The sequence below is a fragment of the Callorhinus ursinus genome, unplaced genomic scaffold, assembly GCF_003265705.2.
Source record: "Callorhinus ursinus isolate GAN/ISIS: 27379988/994484 unplaced genomic scaffold, GSC_fseal_2.0 scaffold7, whole genome shotgun sequence".
NCBI classification, from domain to species: domain Eukaryota; kingdom Metazoa; phylum Chordata; class Mammalia; order Carnivora; family Otariidae; genus Callorhinus; species Callorhinus ursinus.
Window position 1 is genome coordinate 65,887,499 of NW_027397069.1, and position 18,028 is coordinate 65,905,526.

At 40.0% G+C, this 18,028-nt stretch overlaps 1 protein-coding gene across 1 annotated transcript in view; it reads right to left on the bottom strand.

The window, feature by feature from the left end:
- B3GLCT (beta 3-glucosyltransferase) overlaps positions 1 to 18,028 on the bottom strand; it is a 116,582-nt gene that overhangs the window by 53,848 nt on the left and 44,706 nt on the right. Inside the window, exons 7-9 of the mRNA XM_025875089.2 lie at positions 12,385 to 12,521; positions 6,303 to 6,366; positions 921 to 1,040 (exon numbers count right to left, since the gene is read on the bottom strand). Of these exons, the coding sequence (XP_025730874.1) occupies positions 921 to 1,040; positions 6,303 to 6,366; positions 12,385 to 12,521 (321 nt within the window). The remainder of the gene's footprint in view (positions 1 to 920; positions 1,041 to 6,302; positions 6,367 to 12,384; positions 12,522 to 18,028) is intronic.

Here is an 18,028-nt window from a genome sequence, read left to right on the forward strand (position 1 = left end):
ACATTTAACCACAGCTTTGTCATATTACTTCAAGACTTAGAGGAGGTTGACCCCACCAGACTGCCCAAAAGAGTATTAAAGAACAAGCAAGCATCATGTCTAGAAAGACAGGAGACAGGTTTTCCCCCTCAGGAACTAAGCAAATATTACAGATTCTCTCCCATTACTGCAATGTGTGTGTGTGTGTGTGTGTGTGTGTGTGTGTGTGTGTGTGTGTGTACATATATTCATCTTTGAATATGCAACACAGACTTCTGTGTGACCGCCTTGAGAAGAACAGACAACATTTGAGGGTGAGGAATATATTTTCCCTTCTGAGAAAGAACTGTTAATAACCTAGTGAGTTTCAGGGGTCTTCAGGCTCATCCTGGGGACTGGACCAAGGGAATGCTGTAACAAGTAAGTTCATTCTGAAAGCTCTGCTGGACAGTGGCAGGTGAGACCAAATCAAGGTCTACAGGTGAGAGGAGACGGGCTTGAGGAGAAGGCTTAGGTATAGCAGGAAATGTGTGAAATCACCCTTCTAGGAAGCGGAACAGAAATTCCAGTAGACACATGCTGAATCATCAACAAGAGAAATGACTCCAGGCATACTGACCCGGAAGAGCTGTGGCAGGCAGTTCCGCACGGAGGCTCCGGGGTGAGTCTGTGCCCTCACAGTCCTCCCTGCCCCTCCCTCAGATTCACGGTGTGACCCTGAACAGGTACTTCTCAGTGCCTCTCTCTTCTCCTGTGTCAACTAGGAGAACAGTGCTCACCTGATAGGGCTGTTATTAGTAGAAACACGATCTCTACTTCTTGCCTGGCATATAACAAATGTTGGGTTTTTTTCAGTAGATACTTAAAGTGCTAGGACAACGTTATGCACAGCATATAGATTTTCCTTAGATATGTGAGGAAGTTTTTCTTCCATTACTTACACAGAGTGGTAGAAAAGAATGGAATGTGGTGGCACAGTAGGAGTCCACAGCATCTGTACAGAACTCAGGCACTGGAGTGAGGGGAGGCCCATCGCCTTTGTCCCAGATGTAGAGGGCAATCTGTCAGGATAGGAGCCGGCAACAAATGAAAGAACCTGGCCAACACCACAAGTGTAAGAAGGTACAAAATATCTCAAGGAAAAGCAGACCACGTCTTCTATAGAGCACTTAGACTGAACCATATCAATTTGACAATATTCAACAGATTTTTTTTAGAAATAAAAATAGCAATTTCTTGTGGATCAATCTAATCTTTTATTAACAAGAATCCATATTCTGCCTGCCAAACAATTCCTAGGTTGTCATAAGCAATTTCAGGGAAGCTATTTTAGGGTTTCTAAAACATCGCAGTGGAAGATGAAAGAAAATATTCCCATGAGGCTGGTTTTCTGCAGTATGGTAATTACATACCTTGACTAACTGCCTTGGGGAAAACATCTAAAACTGTTGGATAAAATATCTTTAAAATAATTTTAAATGGATTGCTAAATTGCCACAAAAGTATGGAACTTGTGAGGACAAAAATGCAAAAGGAAGAGCCTGGGAAAAGGGCATCATGGGTAGTTTCCCTCAGTAGGTGGATGGTAACTCTGGTGATGCTGAGTTTCTGATGGGAGTTAAAAAAATAAAGCCCATGACTCACCCAAGGTGGGGAATGTTTAAGAGCAAACCCCACATAAAGCTGGGACTTTGGAGCTAGATGGAGGGGAAAAATCTTCTCCAAATCTCCTCTGAGATTTTGTAGTTAAAAACCAGGCCTCCCTAATTTGTGCCACCAGTGTGGTCTAAAACACTTCAAACAGTAATTTAAAATGGTCCCAAGTCAGTAGAACCCTGTAGCAGTACAAAAGCAAATGCAAATCCTTCCTGGGAACCCATACCTTAATGTAGGACTCAGAGGATTGCCACAGATACAGTTCCAAGCAAGACTACTCAGAGATAAATCACAGAAAGCACAGGGACGTGAACTGATGATCAAGAGCCAGCAGACAAAACATAATCGGACCCAAAAGACTGCAGGTCTTGGAATTATCAAACACAGATTATAAAATTACTATGTTTAATACATTTTCATAAAGAGAAAATTTTCAAACTTTAGCAAAAAAGTTTTTCAAAGATTATATAAAATAAGCAAATTTGAAAAGAAAGAACTAAACTTCTAAAAATAAAAAACAATAAATGGAAAATGTAATGGTTAGGATAAGCAGCGTATTAGACCCCGGTGAATAAAAAATTAGGGAACTAAAAGATGAAGGCCCCCAAACTATCTGAAATGGAGCACAGCAGAAACAGAGGTGGGAAATGTAAGAGAAAAATTCAGAGTGCTTAGCACACATCTAAAGATCCAGGAGGAGATAACGGAGAGAACTGGGATGAGAACACGCTTGAAAAGACAATGGCTGAGAATTTCCAAAAATTACACAACAATCCTATTTTGGAAAGGGTCAATGAATCCCACGCAGGATGTTAAAAAAAAAAAAAAAAGTCAGCACCTACACATCTCATAGTGAAACTGCAGAACACCAAAGACAATCTTAAAAGCAGGCAGAGAGAATGAGATTACCTACAAAGAAGCCACGTGAGACCAACGTTGATTTCCCAACACCACAGCAATAACAGAAGCCAGAACACACTGTAGGTAAGGCCACTGTGATGACAGAAAATAATGGACAACCCAGAATTGTAAACACAAGATAACTATGTTTCAAGAACAAAGTGGACATAAATGTTTTTAAAGGGGAAAAAAAAATGAGAATGTACCGCCTCACTGAAGGCAACTCTAAAGGATGTGCCTCAGAAGAATAAAAATGATCCCACCTGGGTACAGCTACTCTGGAAAACAGTACAGAGGTTCCTCAAAAAGTTAAAAATAGAGCTACCCTATGACCCAGAATTGCACTACTGGGTATTTACCCAAAGGATACAAACATAGTGATCCAAAGGGGCACCTGCACCACAAATGTTTATAGCAGCAATGTCCACAATAGCCAAACTGTGGAAAGAGCCTAGTTGTCCATCAACAGATAATGGATAAAGAAGATGTGGTATACACACACACACAAACACACACACACACACACACACACACACACACACATACACACACACACACACTGGAATATTATGCAGCCACCAAAAAAATGAAATCTTACCATTTGCAATGATGTGGATGGAACTAGAGGGTATTAACGTTAAGCAGAAATAGGTCAACCAGAGAAAGACAATTATCATATGATTTCACTCATATGTGGAATTTAAGAAACAAAACAGATGAAGGAAAAATAAAATATCACTAAATCAGAGAGGGAGAAAAAACCGTAAGAGAGTCTTCAACTCTAGGAAACAAACTGAGGGTTGCTGGAGGGGAGGGAGTGGGGAATGGGGTAACTGGGTGATGGGTATTAAGGAAGGCACTTGATGGAATGAGCACTGGGTGTTATATGCAACTGATGAATAACTCAACTCTACCTCTGAAACTAATAATGCACTATATGTTAATTTATTGAATTTAAATTTTAAAAATGTCCAAAAACATTTTGGACATATGGAACATATGATCCCACCTGGCAGGTCTTAGAAGTAAGATGGGATACCAAGCAAAGACAGTGGCAAATACATGGTTAAGCTAATAGTGATGTGAATTGCATAAAATAAAGATAATATTTAAGTTGAGGGGTTAAAAAAAGAAACAAAAATACTAATTAATAAAGAGCATATAAATTGGGAAGGGGACGGGCTCCTGGGTGGCTCAGTCAGTTGAGCGTCTGCCTTCAGCTCAGGTCATGATCCCAGACTCCCAGGATGGAGTCCCAGGATCAAGTTCTGCATCAGGATCCCCACTCAGTGGGGAGTCTGCTTCTCCCTGTGACCCTCCCACCTCTCGTGCTTTCTCTCTCTCACTCTCTCTCTCTAATAAATAAGTAAATAAAATCTTTTTAAAAAAAACTGTGAAGGGGATAATTAGAGTCCAATGATTCTAAGTCCCTTGAATTTAGGACATCAATTACTTAGCCTTTGTTAGGTTAAGAATGCATGTTAAAATATTTAAAATAACCAGTAAGGCACAGACAGAACTTCCAAAATAGCAGAGGAGGAAAAAAATGGAAAAAGAACAAAAAATAATCCTATATAGAAAGTAAGGAAGTTTTTAAAAGAGCCAGAGAGAAAATGGGGGGGGGGAGTAAATGAAGTGATAGAAATCAATTCAAATATAATGGTAATCATGTTCAATATAAGTGTAAATCTGCTATCTGGTTTAAAGACAAAGACTGGCAAACTTGGAGGAAGAAAAGATATGTCCTCTCTAAGAGAAACGCATCTAAAAGAGTACACGAAGGGGCTGTAAGAAAAAGATGAGCGATAATTAAAAAGCAAACCCAAAAAGAAAGCTGGTATAGAAACAGTCACAGCAACAAAATACATGTTAGGGCAAAGAGCATGACAAGAAATAAAGATGAATTCATAAGAAGATGTAAAGATTCTAAACTTGTATGCAATTAATTAACATAGTCTCAGAGTAAAAAAGCAAGAGTTGGAAGTTTACAAGAGGAGACATTGTGAAATACACCATTATTATGGAAGATCTTCCAATTCCTCCCTTAATAAATGATACATCAAGCACACAAAAGTAGAAGGAAGGGAGGAAGGAAGATTAATTTATGAGATTAAATCTATTTCTTCCTTAATCTAATAAAGAGACTATTATACTCCCCAAATTTTAGCACATACATCTTCTCCATTCATGAAAAGTAAACATGAACCAGGCCACAAAATAAGCCTAAGAATATTTCTAGCTACTGTTATATAGGCCACAATAATGCTAGGCTAGAAATCAATAACACAACACAGTAATAACACACACAAATATACTGGGTCACAACGAAAAACGTATTTTTTAAAATGGGTCACAGTAAAAAAAAAAAAAAAAAGTTTAAAAGCCTCTGCCCTAGGGAAACTCCTGCCAATGATGGTCCTGACACACCTCCAAAGAAAACCCTAGAAGTAGTAACTGTAATAGCAAAAAACACAGAGCAGTGCAGAAGCCCACCACCAGGAGAACTGGTAAGTGGACTGCTCTAGTCACAGGAGAGACTCCTGCAGGAAGGGGAAATAAGTTCATTAGAGCCATTGCACATACCAACGTGGATGAGTTTCAAGTTAGAACAATACTCATGGTACACTTTTGTTCATCTGTAGTCCAAAAGGATGCAAAACTGCATAATGTCTTATTCAGAGGTACAGTCATATGCTATAAAAGATGAAGCAAAGGAAGAGAGAATTCCAGAAAGTGTTTACTAGTAAGAATGAAGGGGACGCAGGAACGTCACATTCAGGTAGTTTCAAAGTGACTGGTGATGTTCTAGCTCTTAAGCCAGGTGGTGATTACATAGATATTTTGACTGATCCTCATACCTTTCACATACGTTAGAAATATTCTTTGTAGGTATTTAGTGTTTAATAGATTCCCGAACCTGGGTAGCTATACCAAAGTTCACTCTTCGTTACAAATATCTAGGCAGACCTGCGGTTTCAATTAGTCATCCTTTCCTTTCTATGGGAAGGAAGAAAGGTTTTTTACATGTATATTTCTCCCCCAATAAGCTCGTTCATCACATGCAAACAGCCAGGAAGGTAAAGCCTTGTGAGTGCCCTTTCGCTCCTGGCATGCTGCCAGCACTCCGGGCCTGAGTGACATGTCAAGATTGACCCCACCGTCCTAAGATACAGGTTCCTACACAGTGAAAAGTGGGGCTGTTCTAGGCAGTCAGATGTGCATGTGCCTGTGAATGAAACCCATGAAGAAACCTTCTTAACAATGATCCTGGAATGATTAATGATGGGACACCTGCCTCCAGGATGATTGGTCACAGGTGTCCACCAAATGCCAGGGATGCTGGGGTCCCAACTGGCACGGCTGCCTCCTTGGGACCCACTGGCTCAATTCTGCTCCAGACAGCCAAGGACAAAGACATGACCAAGGCATTGTACAGCCAAAGTACCAAATAAGAGCAAAGGTGCTCTGATGGCGGTTTTGCTTGTTTTTAGAAATCCACCTTTGCACCCATCCATCTAGCTTAAAAAAAAAAAAAATCAAGATTCACAGATGCAATCTTTTTCACTGCTCCTCCTCCACCTACATGATTAAAATGAGCTTACAGAGAAAGACCTAATTTTCTGGAGAAGAATTATCTTGGTGGGGAGAAGATGCATAGGTGCATTGGGGGGGAGGGGTGTGCTGTCAGGGAATAAAAAAACACCTTTTATATCAAAACACATGAATTCTTGATTAGTAAGACTTTTGACAAATAAACCATGACGTACCTCATGTTTTAAATCTATCGTAAAGTCGGATTTCAGGGATTCACTCTTTAACCTCTTGGAAAGCCTAGAAAATAGATACAATTTGAGTTTTTTTTTTAAATCAGAAGAAGCATCAAACAAGAATAACACATTGAGACTTTCTAATGTTTGAAAACAGATTAAAAGCACACATTTTAAGATAAAATTAAGAGTTTTACATTTCCTTGAGGCGAAGCACTGTGAAAATGGATTTATTTGTTGAGTAGGAAATGAATGCAAGCCGTTTTTTTGCAAATGTAGCATTGTTTCAACATCTGGCAAATACTATAAAATACAATACAATAAATTAAATGCCTTATGTAAAACAAAGCCACAAAGTTTATTGACTCCTAACTCCTGACAGAGAAAGACAGAAAAGTAAAAAAAAAAAAAAAAAAAAAAAAAAAAGCTTGCATGATCTATCTAGCAGCCCATGCAGTCAACCATAACCTTAAGTGATGGTTACCTCAGCCTCACGAAGGTCACGATGAGTCAGCCTCACTAACACCCAGAGCCTAAGTCAGTCACCTTGCAAATGTGTTTTTAGTTCTAAAAGTGTGCAGGGTGTTCACCTAATTTAAAAGGCAAGTCCTAAAAGTGGGAACTAGGTTTCACTTTTCTATACAACAAGATAGCACAAGCGTTTTCCAAATGCTAATTGCAGTAACCAACAATGCCAAAACACATACACACAGTTAAGGTCAGAAATTCCAATTACTTAGATAAAATATTTCCTCATTAAATATTCAGTTCCTGGCAAATACAACGTTTGATATTCAGCTTTCCTATTTTTAGAAAGCTAACTAAGTCATGCCCCAATAACACAGCTCTAAAGACACAACCAGCAAGACTGGAAATTTGCAACAGACAGGGGCCCCCTTCAACTCCATATTACAAGTTCCTAGCTGACTTTTATAGTCCCATTTGTGAGCTAGTCAAAGAAGCAAAATACTGAAAATCATCTAGGTAAGTTTTACTGGTGGAAAAACAACAGAAAAAAACCAGTAACATCAACCTATTTGAAAAGATCATCTTATTGGAAATTTCTCCAAAAATGCAAGTATATTCTTTTATTGACACTATTGTTAGAAGATCACACAGATGGATCACCGGGAAATGTTAGGCAGTGTTAAATCAAAACTAACTAATGTAGGATTGCTAGGGCAAATAATGTTTTTGGTGGGAAATAGTCTAAAAAAGTGTATGTCGTGAAATGTTTTTAAGTAACCAGTTTTTCTGATGACCTGAGCAGGAGAAATACTTAAGTAACTATAAACAGTTGCCCTACCTACTGAGTGGGCCATAAAATCAAGGAAAGGAGGCAAAGGGAATCCCTACTCCTATCGTTTGTGCTGTAGACTGCCTACACAATACAGAGTTTCCCTTTCCTTCTTCCTAAGAGACTTTTAATTACTGAGCCCAATAACTGGGCTCCAGGGTCAGAATCAGTTTGATCCCAACCAAAGCACTGAAATTCCCAATGACTGTTAATGGTCCAGGAGCTGGTACATGCCTGAAGTTGACCCAACCAACTTCAGACAAGATCCAACTAGAGACTGGAGATAAGCACCTACATTTCAGTGGTTAGAGAGGTTCTCCACTGCTGAACATAAACAAACAGAAACATGTAGCCCTTTTTGCCTTGACTCACAAGAAGAACCCAGATTTAGGATGAACTGCTGCTGTATGTGGTCTCAGGAGGCTGTGCACTAAGCATGAGAGAGAGAGAAACAGCATCCTCAATAACAGTAGGATGCATCAACCAACACAGACCTCACCTTCCAATTACAGTAATAATATTTCCTTAATCCAGCATGCTAACTAATATAGTCTCTAGTAAGAGGAAGAAATAGCACATTAGCTTTGGAACTGGGAAAAACCAACTGGGAAGATCCAATTTTGCAGCCAATGGGACTAACTGATACTTTATGCCTCCTTTAGTTCTAAGTATAATAACAGTTTCTTGAAGAATGTATAGAATCTCCTATGAGAAAACCATTTTTAGATAGATCTTGGCCATACGATAGTTGCTATGCTAAATGGGTTACATTATTTTGTTTGTTGGATTACTTGTCTGCATCACAAGAAAAAGGAAGTATGGTATCAGGTAATTGGAATTTTGAATTTGTACTCTGGGGGAGCCTACATTTTCATTCTGTTTTGTTTTTGCTGGCAGGGGAAAGGGAGGAGAGACAGAGAAGACCATGGATATTAATTAACTACAAACATTGTGCAGTGTGTTGGCAACCGTTCAGTGTTATGGAAGCAGATGACACTGAATGCAGAAGGTTAACTGGCACCTTATTCCTCTATCATTCCAGAGTTATAGGGCAACTGCTGGAAATTTTTGGAACTTGTACGGAAGATTAGTCTTTTGGACCCAATTCCCCTTATGTGGTCCCTTCCATACCCTACTGCAGTGACATGAGGCCCTTGGGCCTCTTCCACATCCCGGAAAATTGCTCAGCTTGATAAGAAAGGGAGTAAGCAGCACTTGTCAACAGATGTTTTCAATGACTTCGTAAAGATGACAGACATGTGCAGGTACAACTACCTCTACAGAGTGCCAAGTCATCCGTAACACAGTCTCCCCTTAAGAAGACGAGTATCTTGGCTACTGCAGAGCCTGCAGCCCCAGTTCACAAAGCCCCTGGGAGTTGGCCACATGGTGAGCATGTGGTGGTCAGAAGATGAGCATGAGCCAGAGCCAAGAGAACCTGCCAGGACTCGGACCATCTCTCCAGCTTATAAGCAGTGAAGCCAGAGGGCAGAATTGACAGACCCGAGAGGTTTTACAGAACGGGTTTCGTAGAACAGAACTGCCTGCATGCCAAGCAATGAGTTGGGCTAAACCGTCCTTTAAGAGGATCTGAGGAGCCAAAGATGTGTTCAACACGGATTACTTCTATCCACCTGGTTTAAAAGTTAGTCAAAAGGAAAGCAATAAAGCTGGTGCAGCCACTCTGGAAAACAGTATGGAGGTTCCTCAAAAAGTTGAAAACAGAGCTACCATACGACCCAGCAATTGCACTACTGGGTATTTACCCCAAAGATACAAATGTAGGGATCCGAAGGGGTACGTGCACCCCAATGTTTATAGCAGCAATGTCCACAATAGCCAAACTGTGGAAAGAGCCAAGATGTACATCGACAGATGAATGGATAAAGAAGATGTGGTAGATAGATACAATGGAATATTACGCAGCCATCAAAAGGAATGAAATCTTGCCATTTGCAATGACGTGGATGGAACTGGAGGGTATTATGCTGAGTGAAATAAGTCAATCAGAGAAAGACATGTATCATACGACTTCACTGATATGAGGAATTCTTAATCTCAGGAAACAAACTGAGGGTTGCTGGAGTGGTGGGGGGTGGGAGGGATGGGGTGGCTGGGTGATAGGCATTGGGGAGGGTATGTGCTATGGTGAGCGCTGTGAACTGTGTAAGACTGTTGAATCATAGACCTGTACCTCTGAAACAAATAATACATTATATGTTAAAAAAAAAAAAAGAAGAAGAAGATAGCAGGAAGGGGAAAATGAAGGGGGGGAAATCAGAGGGAGAGACAAACCATGACAGACTATGGACTCTGAGAAACAAACTGAGGGTTCTAGAAGGGAGGGGGGTGGGGGGATGGGTTAGCTTCGTGATGGGTATTAAAGAGGGCACGTTCTGCATGAAGCACCGGGTGTTATACGCAAACAATCAATCAAGGAACACTACATCAAAAACTAATGATGTAATGTATGGTGACTAACATAACATAATAAAAAAAATAAATAAAAGGAAAGCAATAATTAAGTTCCTTATTACACCGAACTCAGTAAAAGGTGAATTGAATCCAGCATCAAGGGGCCCCCAAGGTCCTTGCCAGATGGGGGATGGAAAGAAGTGAAACTCTCTAAACTATAGGATTTGTCTCCTGGATGAGTGGCCTCCTGGATGGGAAGGGAAGGATGGAGAAGGGTGCTGTACTGGCTTCAGAGAGATGGTTATATTCCAGGCTTGCTGTACAGGATCTTTGCAGGTCTGTGGGTTTCTCTTTAACCTTCGGGGGAAGAAGGTAGCATCTGTGCTCAGAGTACTGCATAGGACAATTTATAGCTGTGCTTGTCCCTCTCTCAAGGGACTTGGCTCTCCAGGAAACGGAAGACAAACAGACTTAGGAAGAGCTTCTAACCCCCAAGTGAGAGAAGCCACAGCCACCGGAAGTCGTGTAGAGGAGTCAGGCCACGTAATTCCAGGCTATGAAGGTAAGTACAGAGAGTGCGGACAGGGGGGAGGAAGGCCACCACCAGGGCGAAGAATCTGGAAGGCACAAGGAACAGCTCCGGAGCTGGGATGTGCTGCTCAGGGCTCTGGAGAGTCCAGGCTAAACACAGGTAGCCAGACTGGGCCCAAACATCAGGCTGCTGGATATAGTGGGAAAAGAGTGTTCCGAGGGGTCCTGGTCTTCAAGCTACAGCAAACCCAAGCTTAATTCATTTGAAAATAAAGATGACCCAGGCCTGCTGAAACAGAATTATCTTCCCCTCACTCCTGCAGAGAGCAGAGCCAGGCAGTGCAGTTTCAGAAGGGAATGACAACTCTCTCTTCTCGCTCCCCCTCCCTGCCTGCCCAGTCTGTCCAAGAACGGAGCAGGGAAAATGTGTGGGCCCTCCTATGCATGCCTGGGCACAGGCTGGGGGCGGGGCATCCTTGCCCAGTATTCTTAGGACAGGTCCATGGGTCACACATTTTAGTTGGAGATAGAGAATCCACTCTAGCCAGTTTAAGCACAAAGTACACTTATTAGTGCATACAGATGGCTCACAGAATTACTGGAAAGTCTGAATAAAGAGACTCTAGGCTGAGATTCCAAGAACAACCTCCAGATTGATACTACAGAAAAGGGTAGCTGAGGAGCTGTGGCCTCTGCCACCATCAGGAAGCTGCGACATCAAGAAGCTACTGTTTCAGCCGCTAGCCTCCACCTGACCCCTCCTCTATTGTGACCTCTCAAGCCAAAAGGACCACCATGCATTGTCTCATTGTCTCCTTTTCCATATAACTCAGTTCCCAAAACAGATTTTCCACAGCATACCAACCTAATGGAGCCTACCTCACGTAGCTGCTGTCTAGTAGGAAGGAAGGCTATATAACATGGAGGTGCTGGTGTTGTCCTTTTCTGGATTCTACATTGGGAAGGAGGGTCTCACGCTGTAAAAACTTTCAAATGTCAAAGGAGTAGTCAGTAAGTGCTGGCCAGCCACAAATGACAAGATACTACTACCTGGTATGTCTACAATGGACTAAAAAGCTTTCCAACACTAAAAACCCTAGAAACAGCACACCTAATGTAAGAAACAACAGACACCCTTCTATCTTTGATGATAGAAAGGCCACAACTGCTTTATCAACTTTCTATTCCCTAAAGAACAAACACACATCATAATTAATCTGAGGCATTCGAATTAAGAGCCTGTCAACAATCCTATTTCTCCTCAATTACGACTTATCTTTACTTTTCACATTGAGAAAAGCATTACTGCAATTATACGCTCAAATAGCTAGGTACGAATGTCTACAGAGCCTCTGGTAACTGTCCCTCCTGCCCGGCCCCTGTTTAAACGTTCATACCCATGTACATAATTTGTCATCAACTCCCACCCCTGGGCATGTTACAGATTCGTCTTTTTTCTGACGATCAAAGTCATACCTATAGTTAACTAGATCTATTAATAATAATAATAACACTTGTGGATATAGAGTTCTCAGAGCACTTATACGCCCTCCCGTGGGCTCACCTTATTTTGCAGGTGAGGAAGAGAAAATAGGAAACAGATGAGTAATCAGTCTGAGGGGACCAGTACATGACAGAGCAGAAGCAAGACCCTCAGGTACTGGCTCCTGTTCCAGGCCTTCCCACTCCACCACACACTGCCTCCCGCTGCAAAACTCACCTGAGAGCTATAAATTATAGTACTCGGTGAAATAAACGTTGATCTGCGTGCGCGCGCGTGCGCGCGCGCACACACACACACACACACACACACACACACAAAGTCTAATAAATTCTTACTTGTTTACAAGTGGAATACTAAGGGCCCAGCCAGCAGCAAAGTCTGGATATTTAAAAATTGTAGGATTTTCAGAAAAGGCATAATGGTGAATTATTGTCGATTCTTCATCATGTAATGCTTTTCCTAAAAACCATTCCTGTTAAATAAAGATATAAAATGTCATTTTCTTATAAAGAAGATGTGGTATATATATATAATGGAACATTACTCAGCCATCAAAAAAAAGAATGAAATCTTACCCTTTGCAATGACCTGGATGGAACTAGAGGGTATTTATGCTAAGAGAAATAAGTCAATCAGAGAAAGACAATTATCATATGATCTCATTCATATGTGGAATTTAAGAAACAAAACAGAGGATCAAAGGGGAAGGAAGAGAAAAATAAAATAAGACAAAATCAGACAGGGAGACAAACCATAAGAGACTCTTAACTCTAGGAAACAAACTGAGGGTTAATGGAGGGGAAGGGGGTGGGGGGATGGGGTAATTGAGTGATGGGCATTAAGGAGGGCACATGATGTAATGAGCACTGGGTATTATATACAACTGATGAATCACTGAACACTACCTCTGAAACTAATAATACCCTATATGTCAATTGACTGAATTTAAATAAAATAAAGTAAAATGTATTTCAAATGTACATCCAAAAAAATAAAAACTAAAAATAAATGACACTTTCTTAAAAAGCCATATCATATAAGACCAAAAACAAAGTCATATCATTAATTCTAGTTAATTAAATATTCTGCGTGATAGAGAATTAGCATAGATTATTACTTTCTAAAGAATTTTAACAAAAACATAATTAACGTTCTATGATAATGAACATGGCATAATCTTTTTTTTTTTTAAGATTTTATTTTATTTATTTGAGAGAGAGAGGATGAGAGCCAGAGAGCACGAGAGGGAAGAGGGTCAGAGGGAGAAGCAGACTCCCTGCTGAGCAGGGAGCCCGACGTGGGACTCGATCCCAGGAGTCCAGGATCATGACCTGAGCCGAAGGCAGTTGCTTAACCAACTGAGCCACCCAGGCGCCCAAACATGGCATAATCTTTACAAAGAGAGTGATTTAGTATATCAACAGGATGAACAAAATGTTAGTCATCATTATGCCATAAACACATAAAAGTGGTATTTTACAGAAAATTCCTTATCAAAATACCAATAAGGCAAAGAAAACTGTGTTCCTTTATCCACTACTGAGGTTTGCAAAAAAGAATCTGAAAAATTCTTTCCAGAATTAGTGCCTATTTTATTCATTTATTCATTCATTTGATTAACATTTATTATTGTTATCAACTAACGTTTGACATTTATTCCACAAGTGGGAACGCAGCTTACACAACAGTGGGGAAACAGAAAATAAGTATATAAAGTAGGGTCAGATGGTGACTGCAATGTGCTAGGATGAAAATAAAACAGAACGCCTGGGGACTTCCCCTGGAAAGAGAGAGAAAGCTCTCATGAGCTAACAACTGAACTGACAGTAAATAATACCAAGGGGCCAGCTATGCACAAATCTGGGGAAGAGCCATCAAGGCAGTTACTACAAAGTCCCAAGGCGAGAACAAGCCTTGATACATCTGATTAAAAAGGAAGTCCAGTGTGCTAGAATATGCCAGGTATGGGGAGAGGGTATGAAAGAGACAGGCAGGAGACAGCCCAGGGGAAAGCAACGCAGACTTTACCCCACGTGCAGTGGAAGACTTCCACTTCCGGCCACAACAGAATAGCCTGGCTCAGACCTGCTCTCCTGCTGAGAACAAGTATGAATGCTGGAGAAAATACTTACACCAAACAATTAAGGGCATCAGAAAACACAGACAGAGAGTAGATGAGGGCAAATATCCAAGAGAGAAGGGAAGCCCATCCGTAGGAACCCTGTAGTCACCGCCTTGTACCCCTCAAGCCTTTTACCCATAACAGAGAAGGGCACACAACAGAAAGCAGCAGCTGGGACTCTGCAGCCTTCCTGGACTGAGAGAGGGGTTGGAGCTTGAGGCTGCCCAGAAGGTAGAGATTTAAGAGGATCCAGAAAAATGAGCCCCAAATTCTGCATGATTTCCCTTCAACTCCTACACTGAAGAAAAAAAAAAGAAAGAAAAGAAAAGAAAGAAGGAAAGAAAAAGAAAACAAGAAAAGAACCAAGAACCAAGTGGAAAGCAGCAGTAGAGAGGCTAATTGCTGACCAAAGGCTTCAGCAGTGGTGCTGGGGAGCCCAAGGCCCAGGTGCAAGGTCTGCAGGGAGAAAGGGGTCTGTAAATAGACGGACCCAAACAAGGTCTACAACCCAGAAGAATATTAAGTGCTCCTGTATGTAGGGATATCATCCACAGCCTCTTTGATTTTTCACATAAAATATCTGGCATTTAGTGAAAAATTACCAGGCATGCCAAGAAACAGCACCAGAACAAAAACAAAGAGAAAAATGAGAAACAGAAAGAGATGCACAGATAAGTCAAATGCTGCAGTTATAAAAAAAAAAAAAAAAGTTATTCATATCTTTAAGGAAATAGATGAAAAGATGAAGAATTTTACCAAAGAGCTAGAATAATAAACAAAAGTCAGATGGAAATTCTAAAACTGAGCAATGCAATAACTGAAGTTCGGAATCCAAAAGGATATTAGACACAAGAGAAGGAAGGATTAGTGACCTGGAAGGTAGTAAGTCACTAAAAAACATGGAGTTTGATGCACAAAAAGAAAACAAAGGAAGAAAATACAGAAAAAGAGAATAAAAGCAATATGAGAAACAGTGAGAAGGTCTAAAACACACAAAATTGAAAGGCCAGAATAGGAGGAAAAAGAGAATGGAACTGAATCAACATTTGAAGAAATAGAGGCTTAGATTCTTCTAAAACTAACAAAAGTCATCAAACCATAGATTCAAGAAGCTCTACAAACACCAATAAAGTACTGAGGAAACCACACAGAGTCATACGTTGGTTGAAAAGACCAAAGTTTGAGAAAATCTCAAAAGTGGCTTGAGGGGAGATGGGTGGGTACACATTTCTTTTAAAGGAACTAAAACAAGACATACAGTTGAATTTTCAATGGAAACAACAGAATGTAAAAGACAATGGAACAACATCTTTACAGTGATAGAAGAAAATCCCTGCCAACCTAAAATGCTGAATCTAGTGAAGCTATCTTAGCTGTGGGGGGAGTTTTTGAACAGGTGAGTGGTATGATCTGAATTACCAAGAGGCTAGATTATTTGGATGGCAAGAGTAGAAACCAAGAGACCAGCAAGGAGACTAATAATTGTCAAGGCAAGAGATGATGGTAGCCTGGACCAGAGTGACAGTATTAAATAGGGAGAGAGGATGGAAGAAGATGTATTTTGGAGGTAGTCTCAATGGGATATGCCAACATAGACTTAAGGGAAAAGGAGGAATCAGTCACGAGTCCTAAGTTTTTTTATATGAGCCAATGGACAGACCATGATGCCATTTCTGAGATGAGGAAGACTGAAGATGGGAGAGGCATTAAGAATTCAGTTTGGCATATGTTGAATTTGAGGTTCTGATTAGACAAGTTGGGGGTATGCAGTAGGGAGTTTGGTAGAGGAGCAGGGAGCATACGGCTCATTCCCTTGGTTCCTTCATACTCTGCTCAAAAGTGACCTGATACCCTATATAGAATAGTAAGCCCACCCCCAATCTGTCCCTTATCACTCTCATTCTGCTTTCTTGTTCTCTGTAGCTCTTACTACCATTGGACACATTGTTTGCATTTTTGCTCCTTGCCTATCTCCCCTGCCACAAGAATACCCCCCTCCTTGGCAGGGAAACCGTCCATTTTGCTCATTGCTATATCCCCACCAGAAGATCGAATATGTAATAAGTGCTCACTAGTTTTTGTTAAATGAATGGAGCAAGCCCAGGAGAGCTTCAAATGGCAACCACCCTGTTAGAGAAACTAATTTAAATCAAGCACCCTAAATGCTAACCGTTTTGCATATTTTCTCTGTTATCCAACCAACCCCACCTCACTCCCTGCTCCTTATCAGAAAACAAAAACAGGAGGGACACCAGATTATCTCTTCTGCTTGTGGTTGTGTCCCAAATACCTCCCAGACCCCTGGTTTTGGTCAACACATGTGCAACCCATTAACATAACGCTGTGCTTGGCTTATACAACTACATCACGATTTTCTTGACATTTTATGGATATTTTAAATCATCACTGGGCAAGAGGGATAATTATAAGGTAAATGGCTTTGACTTAAGATAGAAATTCAAGATCTTTTAAAAAAAATCAATGACATAGGACTTTCTCAAACTGCTAAACATTACCCAATACGAAAATCATCACATTTAACATACCATGTCAATATAGCTTGTTTAAAGAAAATAAAGTAATTCAGGAGATTTTCAGTACCTTTCTCACTAATCCTTCACTGTTAGAATTTCCTGCTGCAAACATAATTTTATACAGAACATGTTTCTATGTTTTAACTCCTAATGGCAGTGTCCAACTATGACCGAGTATACAAGATTGTTTTCCAATACTGGGGGGAGGGGTTACTATATAAACTAAGGGAGAATTTATACAGAATCTGTGGAAAGAGGCACTCCCCCATCCTTCTTAACAATTTTAATAGTTTTACAGTAAAGACAATTATACAAGATAAACTGTAAAATAACAATTCAGACAATGTTCTATTAGTATCTTAGAATTACTCTTTACCAGAACCCGTGCTTCACTTCTATTAAAAAAAAAAAAATACCAAAACATTTCAGCAAATGCACACTCATAATAAAACCATACAGTAGGAAAAAAAGAAAGACTCCAGCAAGATATGGAAACTTACAGAAATCACCTAGAAAGGCAATTTAACAAAGATTACTTTAATAAAGATTTAAATTTTCCATTTAAAATATTGTATAACAGTGTAAATTTGCATAAATGACAGAAAGATATTGAAGGGGAAAAACATCTCAGAATCCAAAAAAAAAAAAAAACTGATGCTCTAACATGCTACATAATTATTATTTTAATATAGTTTATTTGTATCACTATCAGAGCCAGTTTTGTTTTTCCTAAAATTTCAAATGGTAGGGGAAAAAAGCACACTGGTTTGAGCTAACTTGAACATTATGTAATCTTTATTTCCTAATGCTAGTTTCAAAAGAAATAAAGCATCCTAGATTTTTTTTTTAAAGGTTGAGTTCAGAAAAGAGGGGGAAAACATCTCATTTTACCTCTGTTCTGTACTTGCTTTTCATGAACTTGTTTTGAACTTTTAAATTTATCATTCCAATTGTCATTAAAAAGCACAGTGAGTCACCATCTTCTGCCAAGAATTAGAGCTATGGATAATGGAAAAATAATCTCCAGGTGAAATGAACACTAGAAGGAGATTAAAACTCCTACATTCTAAAAAGGATTTAGGAGTTTTTCTCAAGTCAAAAGGAAACATAACAGCCTACCAAATGTTTTACACAAAACATGGCCAAAATACATAGATGCTGGTTAGCATCATCTGAAAAGACAGGATAGGACACATTTATAATTCTTCTCTCCTTTGAAGGATTTTTCTTTTTAACCTAAAAACCTTCTCATTCAATTATATCTGTATCTTTCCAGAAAGCAAAAGCATAAAGAGAAATCATAATGGACTTCTGCAGTTTTTA